The following is a 22,019-nucleotide window of genomic DNA, read 5'->3' as shown; positions in this document are numbered from 1 at the left end:
GATTTAGGACTTACGTTTTTAGTACAAAGAGTCATAATAAACATAAAATGTGGTCAATGAAAACAATTGCAAAGTTGAAAACACAACAATTATGAAACTATAATTAAAATGAAGATGAGTAATGTTGAGGGGGAAAAAAATAAAATGCTAAGTGTGGTTTGTAATTACTGGTTAAGTTTCCAAAGAAATTTGTAAAACTAAAGGAAACAGTGAAATTAAATGTAAAGAAATTAAGACCAGGTCTAGGCCATAGTAGACATTTCATAAATTATTACATCAATACTAGTAAGGAGGTGTTCTGTTCATGGACACACATTTTCTGGTAATTAGAGTTTATAAAGTTCCTAGTTCAGATGACCAAATAGTAATCTGGGCCTATACCACAATGCATTTGTGTTTAGTTATAATAACTGAGTAAATTGCCATCCTCATTATCTAACTGGGCAGTGCAGATGGCAGGGTTGTGGGAGTGGTGACCCTCAGTGCCCCCTTGGAAAAGCCAACACAAAATACTACTCACTAAAATTTTGAAAGGATTTGTCCTTTACTTTTGTGCCCATCTTATTCTTCCTTCTAGACTAGTGTTTCTCAATCTTTCTTAAAAGTTAAAACCACTGGAGAGCTTTGAAAAATTCCTGTGCCTAGACACGAACTCTAAATGAATTACATCAGAATCTGTGGGGGAGGAGCCCAAGAATGGATATTATTCAGAGCTTCTAGGGTGACGCCACTGACCAGACAAGGTTAGAAATACTGCTCTGGAAGACTATAGACACATCTAAAGCAGAAATTGTTTTCATTGTTCTTAATATGTCAACTTATACACAACACATAGCGTAGTGCTTTGCTCTGCTCATCTGTCTTCACTGAATAATGTACAAAAGAATGAATGGACAAATAAATGAGTAAATTTAGCCATGATATAGAGTTGAATGTCCTAGAAATTGACAAGTAACATGCCACTCTACTATTTTATCTTCCAAATTAATAAGGTTTACCAAGAGGTTTAGCTAATGAACTTTCCCCAAGTTTTTCTTGGTAGTACACTCATTCAATGTATGATAGGCTGTGGGTGGAGCATAATAATAATTTTTTTCAGATTTACAGAGAGTATTTTTTCAGATTACACTGATATGGCCTTTGTGGTCTACTCTCTATGGATGAGTGATTGAAGTTAGAGCTTTTATTTTTAAAAAATATTTTTATTTATTTCAGAGAGGAAGGAAAGAGAGAGCTAGAAACATCAATGATGAGTGAGAATCATCAGTTGGCTGCCCCCCCACCCCAAATGGCCCCCACTGGAGGTGGAGCTCGAAACCCGGGCATATGCCCTGACCTCCTGGTTCATAGGCCTCAACCCCTGAGCCATGCCAGCCAGGCAGAACTTTTTTTAAAATCAATGATCACAATTCACTGAGCTGGGGAAAACTGGGTCTTCCTCCTGTATGTCTCCTTTTGCTCTTACACTTCTAGCACACTCACAACACTTCTGATACCAGATATGTGGGGGTTTTCTCCACATCAAGCAACTCTGTGATACCAGCTGGGGGTTTCTACAATTTAACTCAATTTCAACACTCTCTACCTGGAGAGAGCCTCAAATCCCACAGGGTAAGGGCTCAGTTGCACAAGACTGCCTCCTCCCCCCTCCCTTCCACTTCAAATACCAATCACAAGTCCAGGTTGTTACCTATGCTTCTGACCAATTGGCTATTAATCAGAACTTCCCATACCCACTTCTTGAGTTAGATTAATTTGCCAGAGTGGTTCACAGAACTCAGGAAAATAGTTTACTTACTGTTTATTAATTTATTATAAAATGTTATGATGAGAGATATAGATGAGCATCCAGATAAAAGAGATGCTTAAGACAAGGTGTATATGAAGGGGCGCTGAGCTTCCATCTTCTCCAGGACCACCATTCTCCCAACACCTCCATGTGTTCGCCAACCCAGAAGCTCTCTGACCCCAGTACTCTGGGGATTTTTATGGAGACTTCATCATGTAGGTATGATCGATCATTAACTAACTCCATTTTCATCCCCAACCCAAATTGACCTTCAGGTCTACTCTCCCATGTATGAGAGATTGGACTTAAGAGCTTTTAAATCAACAGCTCACATTTGCACCCATCACACCACTCCATACACAAACCTATCACTTTGACTCTGGAAGAAACCAAGCCCTTGATTAACTAGAGGGACACACAGGTCCCATGCATTTGGGGTTTCCTAAGACAGAGCAAAGTGGAAGGTCTGTGGAGCAAAGTGGAGATGTCTTTATCTTCCCCAGATGTCAAGATGTTGAAAATGATATTGCTCCTGTCCCAAACCACTTCACCTTCCTGAGGTTCACAGAACCATCAAATAGAAAGCAATTATGGATTCCAGTAGAGTTTTAAAATTTGCATTTTAAAATGATGAAACATGTTGGTAATAAATGCTGGATCGATGACAAAAATTTAAGCTTAGAAATATTTAATTTTAACCTAAAGGAGTGTTTGTTTTCTTTAAATTGTGTAAGGCACATTTTAGCATCTGCAATTGAAATTGTGAACACTGAAGTTACAAACAACAAAACTTCATTTAAATTTTATTATAAAGACCTTTATTAAGGGGAAGAACATATTTTCTATTTCTTACTTTTATTTTGTGCCTTGAAGGACCTGTAAATATGGAGGTTCTTCTGAATCCAGTGGAGAGGAACTCTTTTCTTCTTATTCTCTCTTCTTACACCAATCTTCACCATGTCAATCTTAAGACAGAGAGAAAGCTGGATGTTTGCTATTTATAAAAATGATGAAGGGAAGAAAGAAAACACTGGCTTAAGAGACAAATGTTGTAAGGAGTAGAAAGCAATGCTTAACAAAGGGTACCTAAAGGAGCCATGTATGGATGCCCAACCGTGTTATTTTGATCATTTCTTATACTGTCTTCATAGATTTTCTTCCACATCTCTGCTAGCACACGCTCTCAATTGCAGAGGAAGCAATATAGCTGTGGGAAAGTTCCAGAGCAGTTGGTCATCAATGTGCCTTAAGGATACTAAGGCAAAATGTTAGTATCCTCCGGGTGCCAGGAACAAGTGGGACAGATGAAGTATGTCCAAGCTCTTTTGCGAGGTCTAGGGTTCTTGTGTGTGGGGCTGCTCCCTCCTGAGAAGGTAAATATTACCCACTCTTGCGTGGACTTTCCGCCAAGGACAGAGTCCCAGAAATGAATCTGTTGGACAGCGGTCAAGGTACCCTAAACCTTTCCAAACACCTGAAACACCAAGTTGCAAGTTTCCGGATTTAAGAGATAAGGCGGGAAAACATGATTGGTGATTTCCTCATCCCACTTACCAATCAGAAAAAATGGGGAGACTGATTTCTAGGCTGTCCGTGGACCTCTGAGAGCATTACTGGGCTTCCCACTATTAAAAGACAAGAATCCCATAATGGACAACTAACAAGCTCAGGTGTTTCCCCTCTAGCCCTACTGTGTGTGCTGATAATTGTTCCCCTGTTTACCCCTTGAGTAACCCCTGTGGTCTTTTGCGAGTCCTTAAGGCAGTCTTAGCCTCCGCAACCCTCCAGTGGGACACAGATCACCAGGAGGTGAGGGCTGGAGAAGGGAGTGAGTAACAGCTCATTCACACCCCGAGGTCGAGGTCCGTTGGGGTCCCTGGGACAGTAGCCCACTCACAGCGCACCGAGGGTTCGCGTTCTCCGCGGGTTTCCCGGTCCCCAAGAACGGCGCTGCATGCAATAGTCCCCTTCCCAGGGCCTGGGAGTAGGAATGGGGGCGCAGAAACGGGGTAGGGAAAGCCACCGACAGGGCGGTGGGATACTAAGAGAAGGAAGTGAAACGCCGTGGAGGGGCGGTGGGAGCGGGGTGGGGCCGGGGCGGTCCCGGGGGCGGGGCTGCGGGCGGGGTGCGCCACAGCGCCCCCTTGCTGCGCGCTCCCCGCCGTGCCCCGCGGCCGCCAGTGCCTCTGGCTTGCCAGCCCCTTTGTGTACCACGCGCTGTCCGGAGTAGCGAGGCTCGGGCACAGCGGAGGTTCCCTGGGGTCCCGCTGCCTCGTCCCGGGCCCGGCCGCGCTTTTCTCCAGCTTCACCGTTCCTCCCTCCTCCAGCCCCCGGCCTGAGAGCGGCCATTGGGCCGCGAGCAGCCCGCGTCCTGCGGCGCACCCACCCCACCCGGCCCGGGGCGCTCACTCCCCTCACGCCCGGTCCCCAGCTTATTTCAACCCCCCACCCCCTTCTCCGCCACCATCCCAGGCCTCCAAGGTGGAGAAAATAAACTAAAAGCAGAGCAACTCAGAGACTCCAATAAAACGCCCAGTACTTAGAGCCCGAGCGCGAACGCGTGTGCCGGGCGGCTAGGGGCGCGGGAGGCGGGGATGGGGGGGACGGGCGGGGGGACAATGAGCGCATGAAGTTACCTGCCCGGCGGCCGCGGCGGTGGTGGCGGCGGGGCCGGGAGGCGGCAGCGGAGCTGGCTGCGCGCTCGGCGCGGACGGGTGCGCGCCGCGGCTTGGGGAGAGTTGAGCACTTTTCCCCCCTCTTTTTTTTTTCTTTTTTTTTTTTTTTCCTCCTCTTCTTCTTAAACAAACCGCAAACGGATGTGAGGGAAGGAAGGTGTTTCTTTTACTCCTGAGTCCAGACACCTCTCTCTGTTCCGTCTAAGCTTGTTTTGCTGAACACTTTTTTTAAAAAAAGGAAAAGAAAAGGAGTTGCTTGATGTGAGAGTGAAATGGACGTAAGATTTTATCCACCACCAGCCCAGCCCGCCGCTGCGCCCGACGCGCCCTGTCTGGGACCTTCTCCCTGCCTGGACCCCTACTATTGCAACAAGGTGAACGCTCTGCTTTTGTTTCCACCGTGTTCTCGCTGCTGGATCCCGGGAGGGGGGCGGCGGCGGCCGGGCCAGCGCGGCGGCGGGCCGGGCGGCGGAGGCCAGTCCCGGGCGCTGGGCTCGCAACCCGCGGCAGCTGTGTGCGCTCCGGTAGTAAATATTGTGGAGCGGCTCGGGGGTTTGTCAAGCACAGCGATTGTGCGGAAAGTGACACGATTTGCTCGGATATTTTCCTTCCTGCTGTTCGCGACTAAGGATCCCTGCCTAGGTTTGCCGGGGGGCGTTTAAAAAAAATTAGGAGAAAACCACGGTGTACTTTGGGGGTGTGTCTGGTGTCCCGGAACCGAGGCAGACGCCGAGAGAATTCAGTTTATTTTCCAGTTTCCCCTTCTCTTTACCTACCTCCTTCTCACAGACAGCGGGGGCTCGTGGCCCCGCTTCCCTGATCGGGATTAGTTGCCAGGGGAGCAGCCGAGAGTCGGGGTGCGGGGACCCGGGAGACACCTCTGCCCCCCGCCGGGAAAATTGCTCCACAACTCTTTTGTTTTCACCAACCCGTTCGGGCGGCTGAGCCCAGTGTTCGGATGCCGGTCTGCGGGCCGGGGTGCAGCTGGGGAGCCGGGTCTGGGGGACAGCTCCGCTTGGGGGGGGGGGGTGCGCGCGGAAATTGCAAGTTTGTTAGGAGCCCGGCGAGCGCTTACCGTTCACGTCCAAAGCCTCCGCGCTCGGCACGGGGCTGGAGCTGGGTCCGAGGCTGGGCTGTATCCACAGCCCCTTGACCCCAGACACCAAGGCCGCGGGGGACCGGGGGAGCGGGGCGAGGCTGACCCAGCGGGTGGCTCAGGGTGGGAATGTCTGCCGGAGCTTCTGCCGAGCTCCGCTGGTCCCAAGGATGGAAGCCAGAGGGTGCTTGGGCAGGGGGTTACTCTCTGGGCTTCTGGAACTCTCAGCTCTGAGAGGGAGAACAAGTAGGGACAGGCCTCCTGAGCGCAACCCTAGGACCAAGGCTATCCCTGCCTGGGGGTTGTTGGACGTGCTAAGCTGTCCCACCGGGTGGACATCGGCGGGGAGAATTGAGTTGGGCGAGTGGTTTAGATGCCCGGCTCGAGCTTGGTGGTAAAACTCCCCGATACTCACAGTCCCTGCAAGCAATTCCCTGTTGGTCCCTCAGTGAATTCCACTGGATAAATCGTTGGGACTCCCTAACATTTGCCCGGTGGCGAGTCATCATCAAACAGCTTTTTTAAAATGTGATACTGAGGTATTTAGCGCGCTGTATCCTCAGCCCCTGGGTTCCCCACCACTCAATGGACTTGGTCAATGGACACACACACACACACACACACACACACACACACACACACACAGCTGTGAGCTAAGTGAACCACAGATCTCACCCCGTGGAGAAGCTCCTAAATGCTGTGTACAGTGGGAGACCCAGTAGCAGGGATGAGCGTTGTGTTTGTGATGTTCAAGCAAGTTTGAAACAAGGGAAATCTAGTCTTGGGCAAGGCAGAAAGGCTGTTCATCACACAGGGATCCCTTTAGCTGGGGGCAAGTTGAAAGGCACCGGGAACTTTGGCAAGAGGATTTTGTGTGCTGAAGTTTCACAATTAGTTGGTAACATAGTTCTTTTATTCTAAAATCTGTTTTGCCTTCATAAGTGAGTATTTTTGTGTTTGTAACATTTAATTTTGCTGCGGACGCTTTTACTGGAATATGAATTAAAAAAATAATAAAGTAGCAGTCCTATCTTGGATAATAAAGACATATTCCACAGTAGTAACTGATCCAAAAGGTCAGAACCACTCTGGCAATGATTCTGGACACATCTTATCAAATTTATCAGTGATGTTAGGCTCCAACAAGAGGATAATGACTTAGATACACGTTTCAGTCGTCACTCTTGTGATAGTAGGGTCAAATTTAATTTAAAAGCCAAATGTTTTATAAAATCAAGAATTACTTCAATATATTAAATCATTTTCTAATGAAGTGCTTTAAATAATTTTAGTGAGTTGTGCTGTGAATTGAATAAATTAATTTAGAAAGTCTTCAGGATTTCTTTACCAGCTCACTGAAGTTCCTTTTAAGTCACCCGGTGTATGAGGAGCAAACTGTTCCTTTTAAATGCAAATTAGTAACCCTTTCTATAGACTAGTTGCCCGTCTTCTATTTAACTTATCCAGGGAAGAATGGATTTTTTAAGGATGCAAAGTCATAAGATGTACTTGTCATAGAAGGAAGAGACTTCATGAAATGTTTCTTGCAGGACCTTTTCTCCTGCCCTTTTCTGTGTAGCGGTCTATCAAATGTATTTGTCACTGAGCCCTGCTTCTATTGAATGTCCTGAGTAGATTTTCTAGGCCCCAGAAAGCCCAGGCATAGAATTTCCTACTCCATCATGATTACCATTGGTACAAAATTTCTGTCCAGTTCCACATTTTTTAATTGCTTCTAATGTAGTCAACTAGCTTCATTTTTTGCAATGACTTGAGTGGATTTGCAAGGAGATGAGGGATGGGCAGAAGTTTGGAAGAGATGAAATAAGAAATCCGTGTCTACGTTTAGTAAAAACAAGTTGAAGCAGACTTCCTTAAAGAGACAAGACTGCAGTGTACACCTTGTATCTTTCAGAGGTGCAATGAGGATGCAGTTCATTACAAGAAACAGTCACTTTGTCAGGTTATTTGTTTTTAATAGGGAGATAAGATCATAAATTACTAATTATCCTTATTTTAAATCTGTCAACACTTTACTTAAAGTTGCTGTGCTAAATCCCCGCAGAACTAATATCTTCCTGTGCTTCAGTATCATGCAGTTGTAACTACTTTCCCCAATGCCATTTTTTCAATGTCAGACGACACCCCTAATAGAGAAAATGAATATCCACTTCCTGAAGCTTTTCTAAACTCAAGTGTGGTGGTTTTACTCTGCTAACACTTTCTAGCACCGCTGCTCTATAGATTGCCAAAATACCACTTTATATTTTTCAGTTAATAAACTCTGTAGGAGGCATTTTTGTGGGAACAGTTTAATCTTGCGTCGCTCTATTGCAAAAGCACATTACGTTAGGAACACATCACTATGCAAACTGGCCTCCATTTTTACATAGCCCATTGCCGGAGAAAGTGAGAACAATGCCAATGATGTTGGTTTATGGCAACTGTGCGAGGCATCTCTACACAGGCAGCCAGGACGGATGGCTGTTGCTGTATATAGGTCAGCCTTTGAAATGCAGTGTAGCTCATAGACTGGGCAGAAGCATGCAGGCTGGAAGTCACAGACTCCACCTCTTGTAACTTAAAGCAGGGTAATATTTCACACATTGAGAGATGGGTACCACAGTCGTGCTTCATCTAATTAAGACTATTTTAAGTAACATTGTATTCCTTAATTGAACTGAATGTTACACAAATAAATTGGATTGCAGGAGCTCACAATTGGAGTTCAGTTGTAAAATACAGCCCCATTTTTTTTGTTCTAGTTGAAGATGTCAGAGCATCAGTTTAAATATAACCTACCGAGTAATAACAGTTCCTTTCAGTTTCTTAGTGCGATGTCATTTCTGAAGATTGTTTTCACTGATTTTATGCTAAATTGGGACAAAGAAATGGCACTTTGTCATTTTTACAATGATGTGATGTGTTCAGTTATTGCTCAGTATCTGCCCACATAAGGAGTAGTAATACAATTATGTTATGACATGGCTAATGACAGGGATGCTGACCTCTGCCAGCAGTGGGAGAGGAAATAATGGTCTACACTGTTCTCAGTGGTTGCTTTTGCAGAACAGTTCCTGAATCTTTCTTTGGTTGATTTAGACATAGGGAAGTCCAAAACACAAAACCATGCTTATGACCAGCTGTATACAGAGTAAAGAATAATTGGCATTTGGTATATTGGGCTTTTGCTGTTGAAATGAGGAAGGACCGTGTACTATCTTTTCGTATAAACATTGGCGGAAGGACTTATTTGTGGTGATCTCTGCATTAAAATGTCAGGGCTAACCTTAGACATCTGATAACTTTTGAGAAAAACAAGATTCATGATCATCCCTGCAAAATCTCCTTGGAGCTTATTTTCCTATTTAGAGTATTATGTATTGTACTTTCATGTGGCAAAACTCATCACATATAAAATACAGGATTTACCAGCACATTAGGATGGAGTCATTAGTTCTACTTTAATTAATAAATGTAAGAAAATGGAGGAGGATGGGATAAGGAGGAGGAGGAAGGAGAAGGCTATAAGCAATTTAGTGCATCACGCTTGATTAGTTTCTTATCCACCTCCATAACTTCTAGGACTTTGGGAAATTCGTAGTTGATACTTTGGACATCATTAGTATAATTAAAACTCCCCTGGGAGTTTTATTAGCTGGCATCTTTCATAAGTTTTCAGGTCTTTAAATATGTTTTAAATAAATTTATAGGTAAGAAAGAGCATAAACCAAGCAATCATACAGTTTTGGCCACTGAATCAGATATCATGCAAAAACCTCAAATGTAGCTATCTTGACTTTGTGGTGCATTTCAGTGTCGCAAATTCCAATTATACATGTCTATGCAAAAATTATAATTATGAGCTTTGGAGCTATCTAATGTTACTTTAAGCATGGTTTAGCATTCTCCCAGTTTATCATATGTTTTATAAGTTTCTAAATGATGACATTAAGGAGCATTTCGATATTTTGCTTAGTTAGAAAAACGAAACTGATATTTAAATATTATCTAATTGACTGCTTATTGTAGGTCCTTTTTTTTTTTCTCTTAATGATATGATTGCAAGGGGCTTAAGAACAGGAAAGAAGTAAGGCACTTGAAACTAGAAGAAGTGGGGAAAGTTCCAAGTTTAACATGGCTTTTTTGGTATCTGGGTATCAAATGTTGCTCTTAGCACGTGGGACTATTTCTTGTCATCATACTTTTATTGGAAATGGGTTCAACTCAAGAGAAGGATGACTTAGAGAACTGGAGAGGGGGATTTTATTTAGCCATGAAGGAGCGTGTATTCTAGTGCTTTCCAGCATTTGGTTAGGATATTAGAAAGTTGGAAAGGCTCTGGGAATATTTTTCAACTACTGGTGAGCCTTCTTATCTTGCTGATGCCTGCCCTCAGCAGCAGGCCTGTCTGTATGCCGGAGGCCTCTTCCCTCCCTCCTCCTCACCCCTCCACAATCTTAATCTGTGCTTGAGAGGCCTGCACTCTCTGGTCTGAATGCTCCTCCCTTTCCTCCAGTACTTGACCCACCGTTGTGTTTATCTTGACTGCCATGCTCCCTTTTGCGCTCACCCTCAGTTGTTACCATAATCTGGTTAACGCATCCATTCTTCCTGCAGTACTGACCTTATTTCTGGTGGAGGAAATTGATCTGCCAGTTCCTGAGGCCCATATCCCCTTTTTAAAATCCTGACTTAGGCTGTTCTCTTTTTCCTCAAGTCCCCAGTGATGTAGGGTCAAACAATAATAGACCAAGAAAACATAGATCTAATGCTGAGGGTAAAAATAACTATGGTGGATATTTCTAATCTCTCACAATTCCTCCCTCTCCTGCTACATTTTTTAAATCTTCACCTGAGGATATATTTTTATTGATTTTTAGAGAGAGAGGGAGAGAGAGAGAGAGAAATATTGATGTGAGAGAGAAACATGGATCAGTGGCCACCTGTATGTGCCCTGACTGGTAATCAAAACTAGTATGTGCCCTGACCAAGATTCGAACTTGCAACCTTTTGGTATATGGGATGAAGCTGCAACCAACTGAGCCACTTGGCCAGGGCTCCTACCACATTTTATATACTGTGTGTATAGAGCTTGGAAACAGGTCCTTGAACATCTCTTATTGGTGAGAAATCTTTATTTATAGTTTAGACACTAAAATAGTATGAAAGTGGGACTATGATCTCCTGATCTTCAGCTGGCATACAGTAAATTAAGTGAATTACAGTTACAGTAAGAGTTAGTAAGGCTTAACTTCTGTGTTCTCATCAGAATATGCATAGATAACTGAAATGGGAATAGAGGACATAAAGTATTTATTTAACGAATCACATTTAGATACTTGTTATTCTACACTAGAGGCCCGGTGTACAAAATTCGTGAACGGGTAGGGTCCCTAGGCCTGGCTGGCAATCAGGGCCGATCTGTGGGGCGACCGGCAGGGCGATCGGGAGGCCCCTGCTGGCACCCGCCTTGGCCGGCCTGGCGCTGCCTGCTCGCCAGCCCCGCCCCTCCCCGCCACCACTGGTCACCTCCCTCTGTGGGGCAATCGGCAGGGCAATAGGAAGGGCCCCGAGGCATCCACCTTGGCTGACTTGGGGCCTGCGGGCTGGGGCAGCTCCTGCGTTGAGCATCTGCCCTCTGGTGGTCAGTGCACATCATAGCGACTGGTCATTCTGCCGGTTGTTCCACCATTCGATCGATTTGCATATTAGGTTTTCATTATATAGGATTTTGTCTATCTGAATGTGAATCTCAAGGTTCTGGGAAGTCATAAGGTAAAATATTTATCTTATATCTCAATAAAACTGAAATGTAATATTAAATGCTATCAACTACATTTTAAAATGTTATCAATTATTGAAAATAAAACTTAGATTGTATATAATCAAATCCAAAACTTCAACATGTATACCTTGAGGAGGAAATAAGATTGTAGTAAGCCATCCTTAATAAATACTGTAGCTCCAAGAATTATAACTCTAGTTCTTGCCTACAAGAAGCATCCCATAGAAATGTTTGAAGGCTGCCTTGATTATTTCAATTGAATTTAAACAACATTTCAATATGGGAATATTTACTTTTACTAACTTTAAAAGTTCTTTCCTTTCATTTACTTCCACGTTGGTGTTATTGATATATTATCAATGGATCTTTTTCTTTGAAGGTGCGTTTTTCAGAGTCAGATACCCGATTGATAGAAGCAGCAGTAGATAGTGAATTGTGTTAAATGGACTGCCTACTAGGAAATCGGAACACTGAAATGATTCAGCTAACATCTGACCTAATGAGTTTAGGATTTTTTTGTTTTAAACTATACATGCCAAGTTTCATCCTGAAGAGCAATTTCTCTTGAAAAACAGTTGAGTTATAAACTGCTTAGAAATGTGGTTTATAACAGAAGTGCCAACAGACTGTTAATTATAGTGAGTTCTTCCATAATACTTTGGGACATGGAATTCACATGAACCTGAATGAGCTTTACCTGGTTATAACATGTTTCTCCTTATAGCATTCATTTTGAAAATGGGGACATTATATTGCTCTGTGCTTGGATATTGATGGTGCAGCAGAAAAGAGCAGAGGAAGGATGATGCCAGAAAGAATCCCCCTGCTCTTTCATGCCAGGAGGTACCAATATTTTCCCAGACCTCTTCAAGAAAGTTTGCCTTACTTGGTTAAACATTTTAAAGTTAACTTTTAAAAACTATCTTTAGCTTTTCATTTTTCTCATGAAACATGATCACTAATATGTATTTACTAGAGGCCTGGTGCACAAAATTTCGTACACAGGTAGGGTCCCTAGGACTGGCCGGTGATCAGAGTCAATCTGCGGCATGACCGCTGTTCGGTCAATTTGCATATTAGGCTTTTATTACATAAGATACTACTAAACATCATGAAACCAATGTCACTAATAATGCTTTTCTGTCTGTCCATTTTCCACTTTGGATTTTTTTTTGAATTTTTATTTTTATTTTTTTTTAATTTAATCTTTATTGTTCAGATTATTACAATTGTTCCTCTTTTTACCCCCCATAGTTTCCCTCCACCCGGTTCCCAACTCACCCTCTGCCCTTATCTCCCCCTCACTGTCCTCATCCATAGGTGTATGATTTTTGTCCAGTCTCTTCCCGCACCTCCCACACCCCATCCCCCCCAAGAATTGTCAGTCCACTCCCTTTCTATGCCCCTGATTCTATTATATTCACCAGTTTATTCTGTTCATTAGATTTTTTATTCCCTTGATGTTTAGATTCACTTGTTGATAGACATGTATTTGTTGTTCATAATTTTTATCTTTACCTTTTTCTTCTTCTTCCTCTTCTTAAATAATACCTTTCAGCATTTCATATAATACTGGTTTGGTGGTGATGAACTCCTTTAGCTTTTTCTTATCTGTGAAGCTCTTTATCTGACCTTCAATTCTGAATGATAGCTTTGCTGGATAGAGTAATCTTGGTTGTAGGTTCTTGCTATTCATCACTTTGAATATTTCTTGCCACTCCCGTCTGGCCTACATAGTTTCTGTTGAGAAATCAGCCGACAATCATATGGGTGCTCCCTTGTAGGTAATTAACTGTTTTTCTCTTGCTGCTTTTAATATTCTCTCTTTGTCTTTCGCTCTTGGCATTTTAATTATGATGTGTCTTGGTGTGGTCCTCTTTGGATTCCTTTTGTTTGGGGTTCTGTGTGCTTCCTGGACTTGTAAGTCTGTTTCTTTCACCAGGTGGGGGAAGTTTTCGGTCATTATTTCTTCAAATAGGTTTTCAGTATCTTGCTCTCTCTCTTCTTCTGGCACCCCCATAATTCGGATGTTGGTACGCTTGAGGTTGTACCAGAGGCTTCTTACAGTACTTCAAATTTTTGGATTCTTTTTTCTTTTTGCTTTTCCGGCTGAGTATTTTTTGCTTCTTTGTATTTCAACTCTTTGACTTGACTCTTGCATTCCTCTAGTCTGCTGTTAGGTCTCTGTATAATATTTTTTATTTCAGTCAGTGTATGTTTAATTTCTAGTTGGTCCTTTTTCATATCCTCGAGGGTCTCGCTAAATTTATCGGCCTTTTCTAGGAAATTCTTGAAAAACCTTATAACTGTAGTTTTGAACTCTATATCCAGTCATTTGTTTTCCTCCATTTCTTTCATTTGTGACCTGTTTCTTTGTCTCCGCATTTTCGTTGCTTCCGTGAGTTGGTAGAGTAGCTTTGTGTGGTAGGTGTCTTCTAGGGCACAGTGGCTCAGCCTCCCCAGTTACCTGAGGTAGACACTCTTGGTGCACCCCTTTGTGGACTGTGTGCTCAGCCTTGTTGTAGTTAAGTCTTGATTGTTGTTGGTATCACTGGGAGGAATTGACCTCCAGGCCAATTGGCTGTGAGGATCCGCTGTGTCTACGCTCGGAGAACTTCTGTGCTGGAGACACCCTTATGGGACAAGACTCGCAAAATTGCAAAAGCCTCTGTGCTCAGCTTGGGTGGAGCGGAGTTTCAGGGCGGAGCTGACAGCCTTGGCTTCCCGTCAGCCCTGCCCTATGAGGCCCTTGGGTCTCAGTGTCCCTCGGTAATCGCTGCAAGCACCTCTGAGAGAAAGCCGCCCTCGAGTTTCGCCCGCTGCCAAACAGTCCAGTTTCTCCCCGAATGAGTCGGGGTTTCCAGAAACTTGCCCGGAACTGGAGTTCAGTGCAGTTGGGAGTTTCCGTCTCCCTCCTGCTTTAGAAAGCCAGCTGCACACTCAGCCTCCTGTGCATTCAGCAGTCAGTCCTCCCTGTGCGCGTGCCTCCGGACCTCTGCCTTCCGCAGCTCCTGAGTCTCAGTGTGCTTTCCCTTTTCCTGACAGTCCAGATTCCCCCCGAATGAGTCTGGTTTCCCAGCGTCTTGCCTGGGACTGGAGTTCAGTGCAGTCGGGAGCTTCCTTCTCCCTCCCGCTTTAGAAAGCCAGCCACGCACTGAGCTGCCTGTGTACACAGCCGCCTGTCCTCTCTGCATGCGAGTCTCCGTACCTCAGCCTTTTGCAGCTCCTCTGAGTCTCAATGTACTTTCCTTTTTTCTTCTAGTTGTAGAATTTCCACTCAGCCAGCTTTCCTGTGGTTCTGGATGGTGTCCGTTTTGTCTTTTAGTTGTAGTTTTGATATTGTTGTGTGAGGCAGCAGTTTAGGTGTTTACCTATGCCGCCATCTTGGTTTCTCCCACTTTGGATTTTATAATGGTTCTGCTTTAGCCAAGTAGAACCATTCCCAGTTTATGTACTTTTATGAAACTCTCTTGAAAGGGCTCCTAATTAAACTCAGGCCATGGTTGGTTGGTAGAAGCTTTCCTAGTGACCAAGAAAACATCAAGTATTTCGAGTTACCATGTAGACTTACAGTTTATACATGTCTGACCCACAGTAGTGGTAATGTTAGCTTCTGCATAAAATGCCTTTTGATTGAAGTATTTGATACTCTATCTGGGTGTGACCTAGTCGGAGAAATAGGTGTGTGTGTGTATGTGTGTGTGTGTCTTTGAGTGAGTGCGTGTTTTAATGTGTTTCTCATGGTCCTTTATATATTTGAAGCCATAAAAACATGAGAATTTATCATAACTGGCAGAATCTATCAATGTGTACAAGAACAATAAAGGAACTCCTAGTGACTAGTAGGAATGCCTCATTACCACTTCGTTTTGAGAAATTTAGCCATATTTCACAGGAGAAGATGCTTTCACAACAGCAGGGCTTTAATTGGACATATTATAACCTAGGAAGACTAAAGAACTAGATATTTCCGAGGAAAACCATAGGCCTTTCTCAAGAAAGGACTCCTTTTTTTAGAAGCTTTGAGATAAAAACTCAGGGCTCTTACAGCCATGTTGACTTACTCCCTAGGCAAAATAAATAGACCTGTGAAAGTATATGATCTGCTCCCCTTTCTCTTTAGAAGCGTGACTTCCTTCTATGTCTGCTAAAACTTCTGACACTAAAACCTTAATCCACCAGTGTCCCAATCTTCTATGCTTCCCCTAGAGAAAATAATTTATGTTTGTATCGGGAAGCCTTTTGAGAATTAAGGAGTTAACAGAGATAGATTATTTTGAAATCCTGTGGTGAAAGACATTCAAAAATTCAAATAATGGTAGGTGTTAGAAAAATACTATATTCTCAGGCCATTTCTTCTATTTCTGCTACCCTAGTAGAATAAATGTGTTTTCCAAAGTTGTAGACTGGTGATTCTTTCAGGAAGAGATAAGCTTTCTAGAGGGTCAAAGATGAACTTGGGGAGATGGGGTATGTGTAGGTACAGTCTGTAATGTCCCTCCCTCAGATACTGGTAAACCCCACAAGGGGCCTCTTTTCCCCTCTCCATGTTGAGAGTCAGTGCACCTTATAAGAGATGCTACTGATGGGAGCTGTTGCCGGTTTTGCAGTGGAAAAGATAAAATAAAAGTTGAGAATAACTGCTTCAGAGGAAAATGCCCTCTTGTAGTTCTCAGGGAAGAGAATTGCCCCTCTGTACCTTCCTCCAATATATAGGTCAGAGATGCAAAATACAATGGGCAGGATTAATTAATGAATGAACCAACTGGGTCTGAAAGACAGGTCAATTACACTGAAAGCATATCTGTGTACCACCCGATTTCCTTAAGTCTTTTAACTCAATTAAATGGTTAATTTTTTAGAAAATGATGGGTAACGTGTTATGTATAGGCATTGGCATCTTTACACCATTGTAAAACCCAAGTCTTCTTTTCTATGCCAGTATTCCTCAGCCTAAAAATGCCAGTAACAATTGTATAAAGGGAAATGTTAATAATAAAGAGGCAGGATAACCTTTCAACAAAAAGTATATTTTATTATTTGGCAGATGCAGTCATGAGCATTAATCATAGAAACCTGCAGATAGTAGAAGCTTAATATCAAAGCTAATGATTTATTTTATGTTAATGACTTTCTGCCAGGGCATAAAAGACTCTTCATAATGGACTCTCTGCACTGTGTTCAGTTACTAAGGCTAATGGGATAATCTTTTCTCTCCCCAAATTAAGCTTTTTTGAAATAAATTGTGCTGTTATTTTTCAAGGTAACGCTCAAAAATTTACTGCAAAACTAATCTTTTAAGAACTGCTTGGGAAATAAAGAGGAAGAAAGATTCCAAAGCAGCTTTTCTAGTTTATGAACAGTTTTACTTAATTAGAGAAAGTTTGCATGTATGTTAATATCCCTGAACTTGTAATGCCAAATAATTTTAAAGTCAGCCTTCAGGGACACAGCCTGCCTTCTGAAATTCAGCTCCTAGAAGTACCTCCCACAGTAGAACATGTTTTCGTCGATTACCAGACAATAATGAGCTGAATGGTAGTGAAACACTGAGTTGTTGGAGTTCACTGAGAAGTTTTAAAAATCACACTTACAATTAGTTATAACCAACATTATATTTCATTGGGAGATAATTTGCCTGCTAAAGTTCACAGAATGTGCTAATCTTGTGTAGTAGTTAATACAGGCCTCCCACCTTACTCCCCTGCTGGCTATAAAAGGCTATTATTATACAGGCTTTGGCAAAAGTAGGTGTGCAGTTGTTCACATGGAAAATAATACAATAATTAATGAGTAATAATACAAAAATGAACTCTGTATTTCGAATGCTCACAACTGTAAACCTACTTTTGCCCCACCCTGTATTCATGGCAGCAGCTCAGGTGCAGCTGCTGTGTGTTAATAATGCATCATTGTCCCACTAATCAACACACCGGAGGTCAGCACCCCCTCAGCATCTAAGCCACCTATTCTCTTTCCAAAATATTTATTAGCACCTTAAAAACATATCTGTCGTTTTCCTTCGCTTCAGAGTCAGTTAATGCCACTCCAAACTACTTGTGTGATAAAGATTTTGTTACCTAAGCTAGGTCATAGAGGAGATGAATATATATTCAAACTAATTTCCTCCCATACATATTTCCATCGTCACACTCATTGACTAAATTGGTGTAGGGTTGTGATAGCCCGGAACCCCTATATCATTAAGTAGGTGTGTTCCACACTGAGAATGTTTTCAGATTCCACATGTTATTTAAGGAGATGTTTGGAAGAAACACAACTTTTCAATAACCAGGATCATTTAAAGTAAACAGAGCGATTTGGGAAATGGGGAGGGATAGTTAAAAATCTAAACAGACAGGAATCGGTGTTAGTTTATAAACCTGATACAGTAGTGAAATATTATTTGCTTAATTGTTCTTTTGGCATAGGAAAGCAATAAGAGTAAAAGCTTCTTAAACCATATTTTCTGCACACAAAGAACATATTCATGTGGGATTTCCATTTTGCCAGAACACTGTGCAAATCAATACGCCAGCACTTATCTGCATTAAAATTAGGTAGACAGCAATTTCTAGGCACAGTGGCAGCATAGTCCTCTTGACACCCTTCGTTTGTGTTTAAGGTAATCCTTGCTTTTGTGTGCTCAGAGAGAAGCCAAAGTGTTAAGTGAACAAGATCTCATTTTCTCATCTTGTCTTTTTGTCTTCTGTTTTCTATTACTCATCATTCTGATAACCCTGCATGTGTGTCTTCTTCCTTATGATTTGAGAACCTTAAGTGTTTTAAGGAAAGGAAAAGGAATGAAACTCAGCTGTTTCCATCATCAGGAGAGATGCAGAAGGCAAACTGGTGGGCGGAGCTTCTATCTGTGCTGCACATAATGTACAATGGTACATTTGTCATGCTTTAAATATATAATGCCTACAATAAAATATGTACAGGCGCAGTTGTGATCTATGAAGCCCCTGGCTCCAGTGCCATTGTTTGTCGTCTCTACGGTTGTCATACATTGTTCTTTGCACATCATACCCTTATAGCAGAATTTGACACAATTTCTAGCTTTCAGCCCTGCACCATTTTCATTCACAATATACATGAGTTTGACAGGGTGTGTTGAGGGAAACTCTGGCAAGCAATTGATATTTTGAAGTGGCAAGCGTTTCAGCAGCTGCCTGCTTGTGAAAAAGAAATGATAAGATATACTGTATTGTTAGTTTCAGGGAAAGCATTAAGGTTTAAGCTCTGTAAAAATGTACACATTATTCGTCAGTGGTGAAGCAAGTCTTTTATGTTTTTAGAGCTTAGCTCGCTGGCTGATGTGAACTAGCATGACATTGGTCAGTAAATGAATAGGAGCACTTTGAATTTGAACTGCTGCCAATTTTGCACCAACAAAGGAACTGACAAAAGAAAGATTTTATGTGAAATGCAAAGCACACGCAATGTCTTGGGGGGCGGGGAAAGGGAAGAAGAGAGAGAGAGAGAAAAACCCACACAGAATATTCTTCAACACATGCTTGCAAGGATACCAAATAGTTAAAAGACATCCATTTTTCATGGCTCATCAGCTACAACCTAAGCTGTTTTATCTAATGTTCTTTAAAAACCTGTTGTATACAATAGGCTTTTAGAAGATGTTCATATGGAATTTAGAGTGTTTTTCTAAATATCACACTGTGCCCTGAAGGCCTGTTGGCAGAATATCAGAGCTGCCCACTGCTGGAGTCCCCAGCTCTCTCTCTGTCTGGTGGTGGGAAATCGTAGTTTAATCAGTTATGGCACTTTCAGTGTGTGACGTTCATTAGCCAGGCAATTTGTCATGACTGCTAATGGTCAGGGTGCATCTGCTCTCTCAGCTACAGAGCATGATAAGGAAGAAGACAAATATTTCAGTATCTGATAGTATTAACTTGTTTCCAATTTGTAATCCAAGGTTAGTTGCTCAAAAACAGACACAGCAGCAGATTAACAAGCATCCTGTATTCAATTTTACAGGGCCCTGTTTTATGGATTTATGGCTTTAAAGCACACTAATGTGCTATTATGAAGGGCACAGTCTTTGATTAGATGTTCAACAGAAACTAAGTTATGAACAGAGTACCTTCTGGGTTCATCTGGAAAGAATTTGTGTGCATAATGTTTTCTATAGAGTTTCATAAATAGAAAGCTTTGATACATGCAATATTTCTGACATGCTAAATATTTATTTTTTCTTTCTATTTATACTTCTTAAATTGAATTTATTGGGGTGACATTGGTTAATAAAATTATATAGGTTTCAGGTGTATAATTCTATAATCCATCAACTATATATTGTAAATATTCTTCTTATTAAAAAAAGTCACTTTCCCATTGCTTTATAAAGTGGTCTGTCACTTTTCAAATGAGATTAGAGTCCCAATCTATTTCGAAAGTTTTAAAATCCTAGTGAAAAACTTCAGAATGAATTCGAAACGTCACATTTGCGGCCATTGGACTACTTTATAAGATCACTGTTCATTGTTCTAAACGGGAAAAGTTAAAAAGATCCCCCTCGCCCCCCAATGAAAAGGCTGGGATTATTTTATATCATATTTTCTAGATAGTACATCACATAGATTGCCATACAAAATCTTTCTGACACATTTTCATTTCTAATGAAAGGTCCTAAAATTCAGAGCATAATGATTTCTTAGAAATGGAACCTAATCTTGGTAAAAATTCATTCTTGCTAGAAACAAAAGCTGTTACTGTTTAAGTTCCTGTTGAGCGGTTAGTTGGTACGCTTCGCTGAATGTTGTCAAAAAGGCTTTCCTCATGATTGACAACCCGGCAGGAATGTGAATGGAGATTTTAATTGCGTATCATGTGTGCATATCAGAGCGAGTGAATTCATGACTCTGCTTAGCTCCATATCTCTGCAGGTCAGCCGTGCCAAAAAATGCTCTTTTATGTGCAATTTTTCCAAAAAGAGAAAGATGTATGTGTACTGAAGTCATTCGTTATTCATTTCTGACGTGAAACACTTGTGTTCCCTGGGCCTTGGAGTTTGAAAGTGGAACAAAAATCCATTTTGAGATTTCTTTCTTTTACTCTTTGCACTTATACTTGGATGATGTAAAAAAAAATTTTTTTTTCAGCTACAAGTTGGGAAAAGTCTGCCAGAACATATTTTTCTTATGGCACTTGTTATATGAAGAGTGTTTGTCTTTCCTTTTTTTTTTTTTCTCCCTAAAGAGTACTTTGAAAAGAAAGAAAAAAAAATGTAAGCCAGCGGAAAAATTTACTGAGGTCAATTGCCTTTCTACAACTTGCAATCTTTAGAAAAGGTCTGATGGGGTAGGGGGTGGAGAAGAAGGATATATTTCTGAGAGGTGGGAAGTTCAGAAAATAGTCTCTAAATTTTGCTTAAAAATTGTATCTGAATTTTGGTTAAAAATACAGTGCTTATTGTAAAATGACATTAATAAATATATGAATGTTCATTTCTTAGAAAAATGACTCCTTGGCTGAAAATGTAAAGGTCAAAGATTAATTTCTGCCATCACTTCTTTGCCAAGATGCAATGGAGATGCTATACCATTTATCTTATTAAGATATCTAAACCAATACATGTGAGATTGTCAAGGTGGGGCAAAGCTTACTTTGTAAGGTAACTTTGGCTACAATAATCCCAGACTGGTCCAGAAATTATTAATGTAAAAGAAAAAAATTGTAATGAACATGATATGTATAATTTTTCATTTGATGTGAAGTGAAAACTTGGCCTTTGGGTTGTAAATTTAGCATATAGCTACTTTACTATGTCATTTTGAATAGGCAAGAAAAAGATTAGCGCCACAGTAATTTTAAATAGAACTATGGTAATAAGGAGGATGATGTTGAAAAGATGGTGACTTTATAGCCTTAGGATATCCCATGGGACTTGACTTTGTTCTGGTCTCTAACATGTTATCTCAACACATTTTAGAACATATCACATTGCAGGCTGATGATTCAACCCTTAATATAGTATGCAGTTCAGGATGATTGCTATATGAAGGTGCTACTGTACCTTTAAAATGCTAAAGAAGAAACTCTATTTTATTTTAAAAATTTAACTTTATGTATGAGGTGACATTTTTCTAATGTTATGGAAGACTATTTTGTACTTTGTACTGAGAGCTCAGGCAAGGAAAAATCTATTTACAAAATGAAAAAACGTGCTCAGCTGAATGCATTTCACTTTTAAAGATGATATTCTGGTAATGAACTTTATCAAGCAGAGAACATTTCAGTAAAAGTATTAAAGTAGTTCCTATTTCAGTTGCCTCACTTAAGGCTGTGTCACTGTTTCCATTATAACTTCTTATTTTCAGGTAGCTCTAATGCAGTCCCCAAACAAATATTTGCACAGGGATGAAATGAGAATATTTTAGCTTAGAAATAGGGTTCTTTATTTGGAATGCACTTCTAAAGAATCTCTGGGCTTTGTTAATACGACACATTTAATTCATTTTTAGAAATTGAAAAGCATTTACGGAACACCAACTGTGTGCAAAGCCCTGTGTTGAGGGTTGGGGTGGGGGGTGAGAGGGGGGCTGAGAGGCACCGAGATGAGTAAACTGTGGACCCTGCTTCCACATGGCTAATCAAGAGGGGAACACAAATAACCATAACACAGCTGTAGTGTGACTGATGTGGTGTGAA

General features: G+C 41.6%; 1 protein-coding gene across 2 annotated transcripts in view; it reads left to right on the top strand.

Annotated features, from left to right (window-relative positions):
• The first annotated feature begins 4,446 nt into the window (after positions 1 to 4,446).
• The window catches only part of TOX (thymocyte selection associated high mobility group box), a 305,837-nt gene continuing 288,264 nt past the window's right edge, over positions 4,447 to 22,019 (top strand). The window contains exon 1 of one of the 2 annotated variants that reach the window (XM_080646462.1): positions 4,447 to 4,838. In XM_080646462.1, the coding sequence (XP_080502588.1) occupies positions 4,737 to 4,838 (102 nt within the window). In that variant the 5' untranslated portion in view covers positions 4,447 to 4,736. Of the gene's footprint in view, positions 4,839 to 5,013; positions 5,107 to 22,019 lie in introns of those variants that run through there. The other variant, XM_080646463.1, reaches the window with a different exon arrangement.

The sequence above is a fragment of the Plecotus auritus genome (genome assembly GCF_963455305.1).
Source record: "Plecotus auritus genome assembly, chromosome: 11".
Lineage (NCBI taxonomy): Eukaryota > Metazoa > Chordata > Mammalia > Chiroptera > Vespertilionidae > Plecotus > Plecotus auritus.
This window is presented reverse-complemented; position numbering and strand designations above follow the sequence as displayed.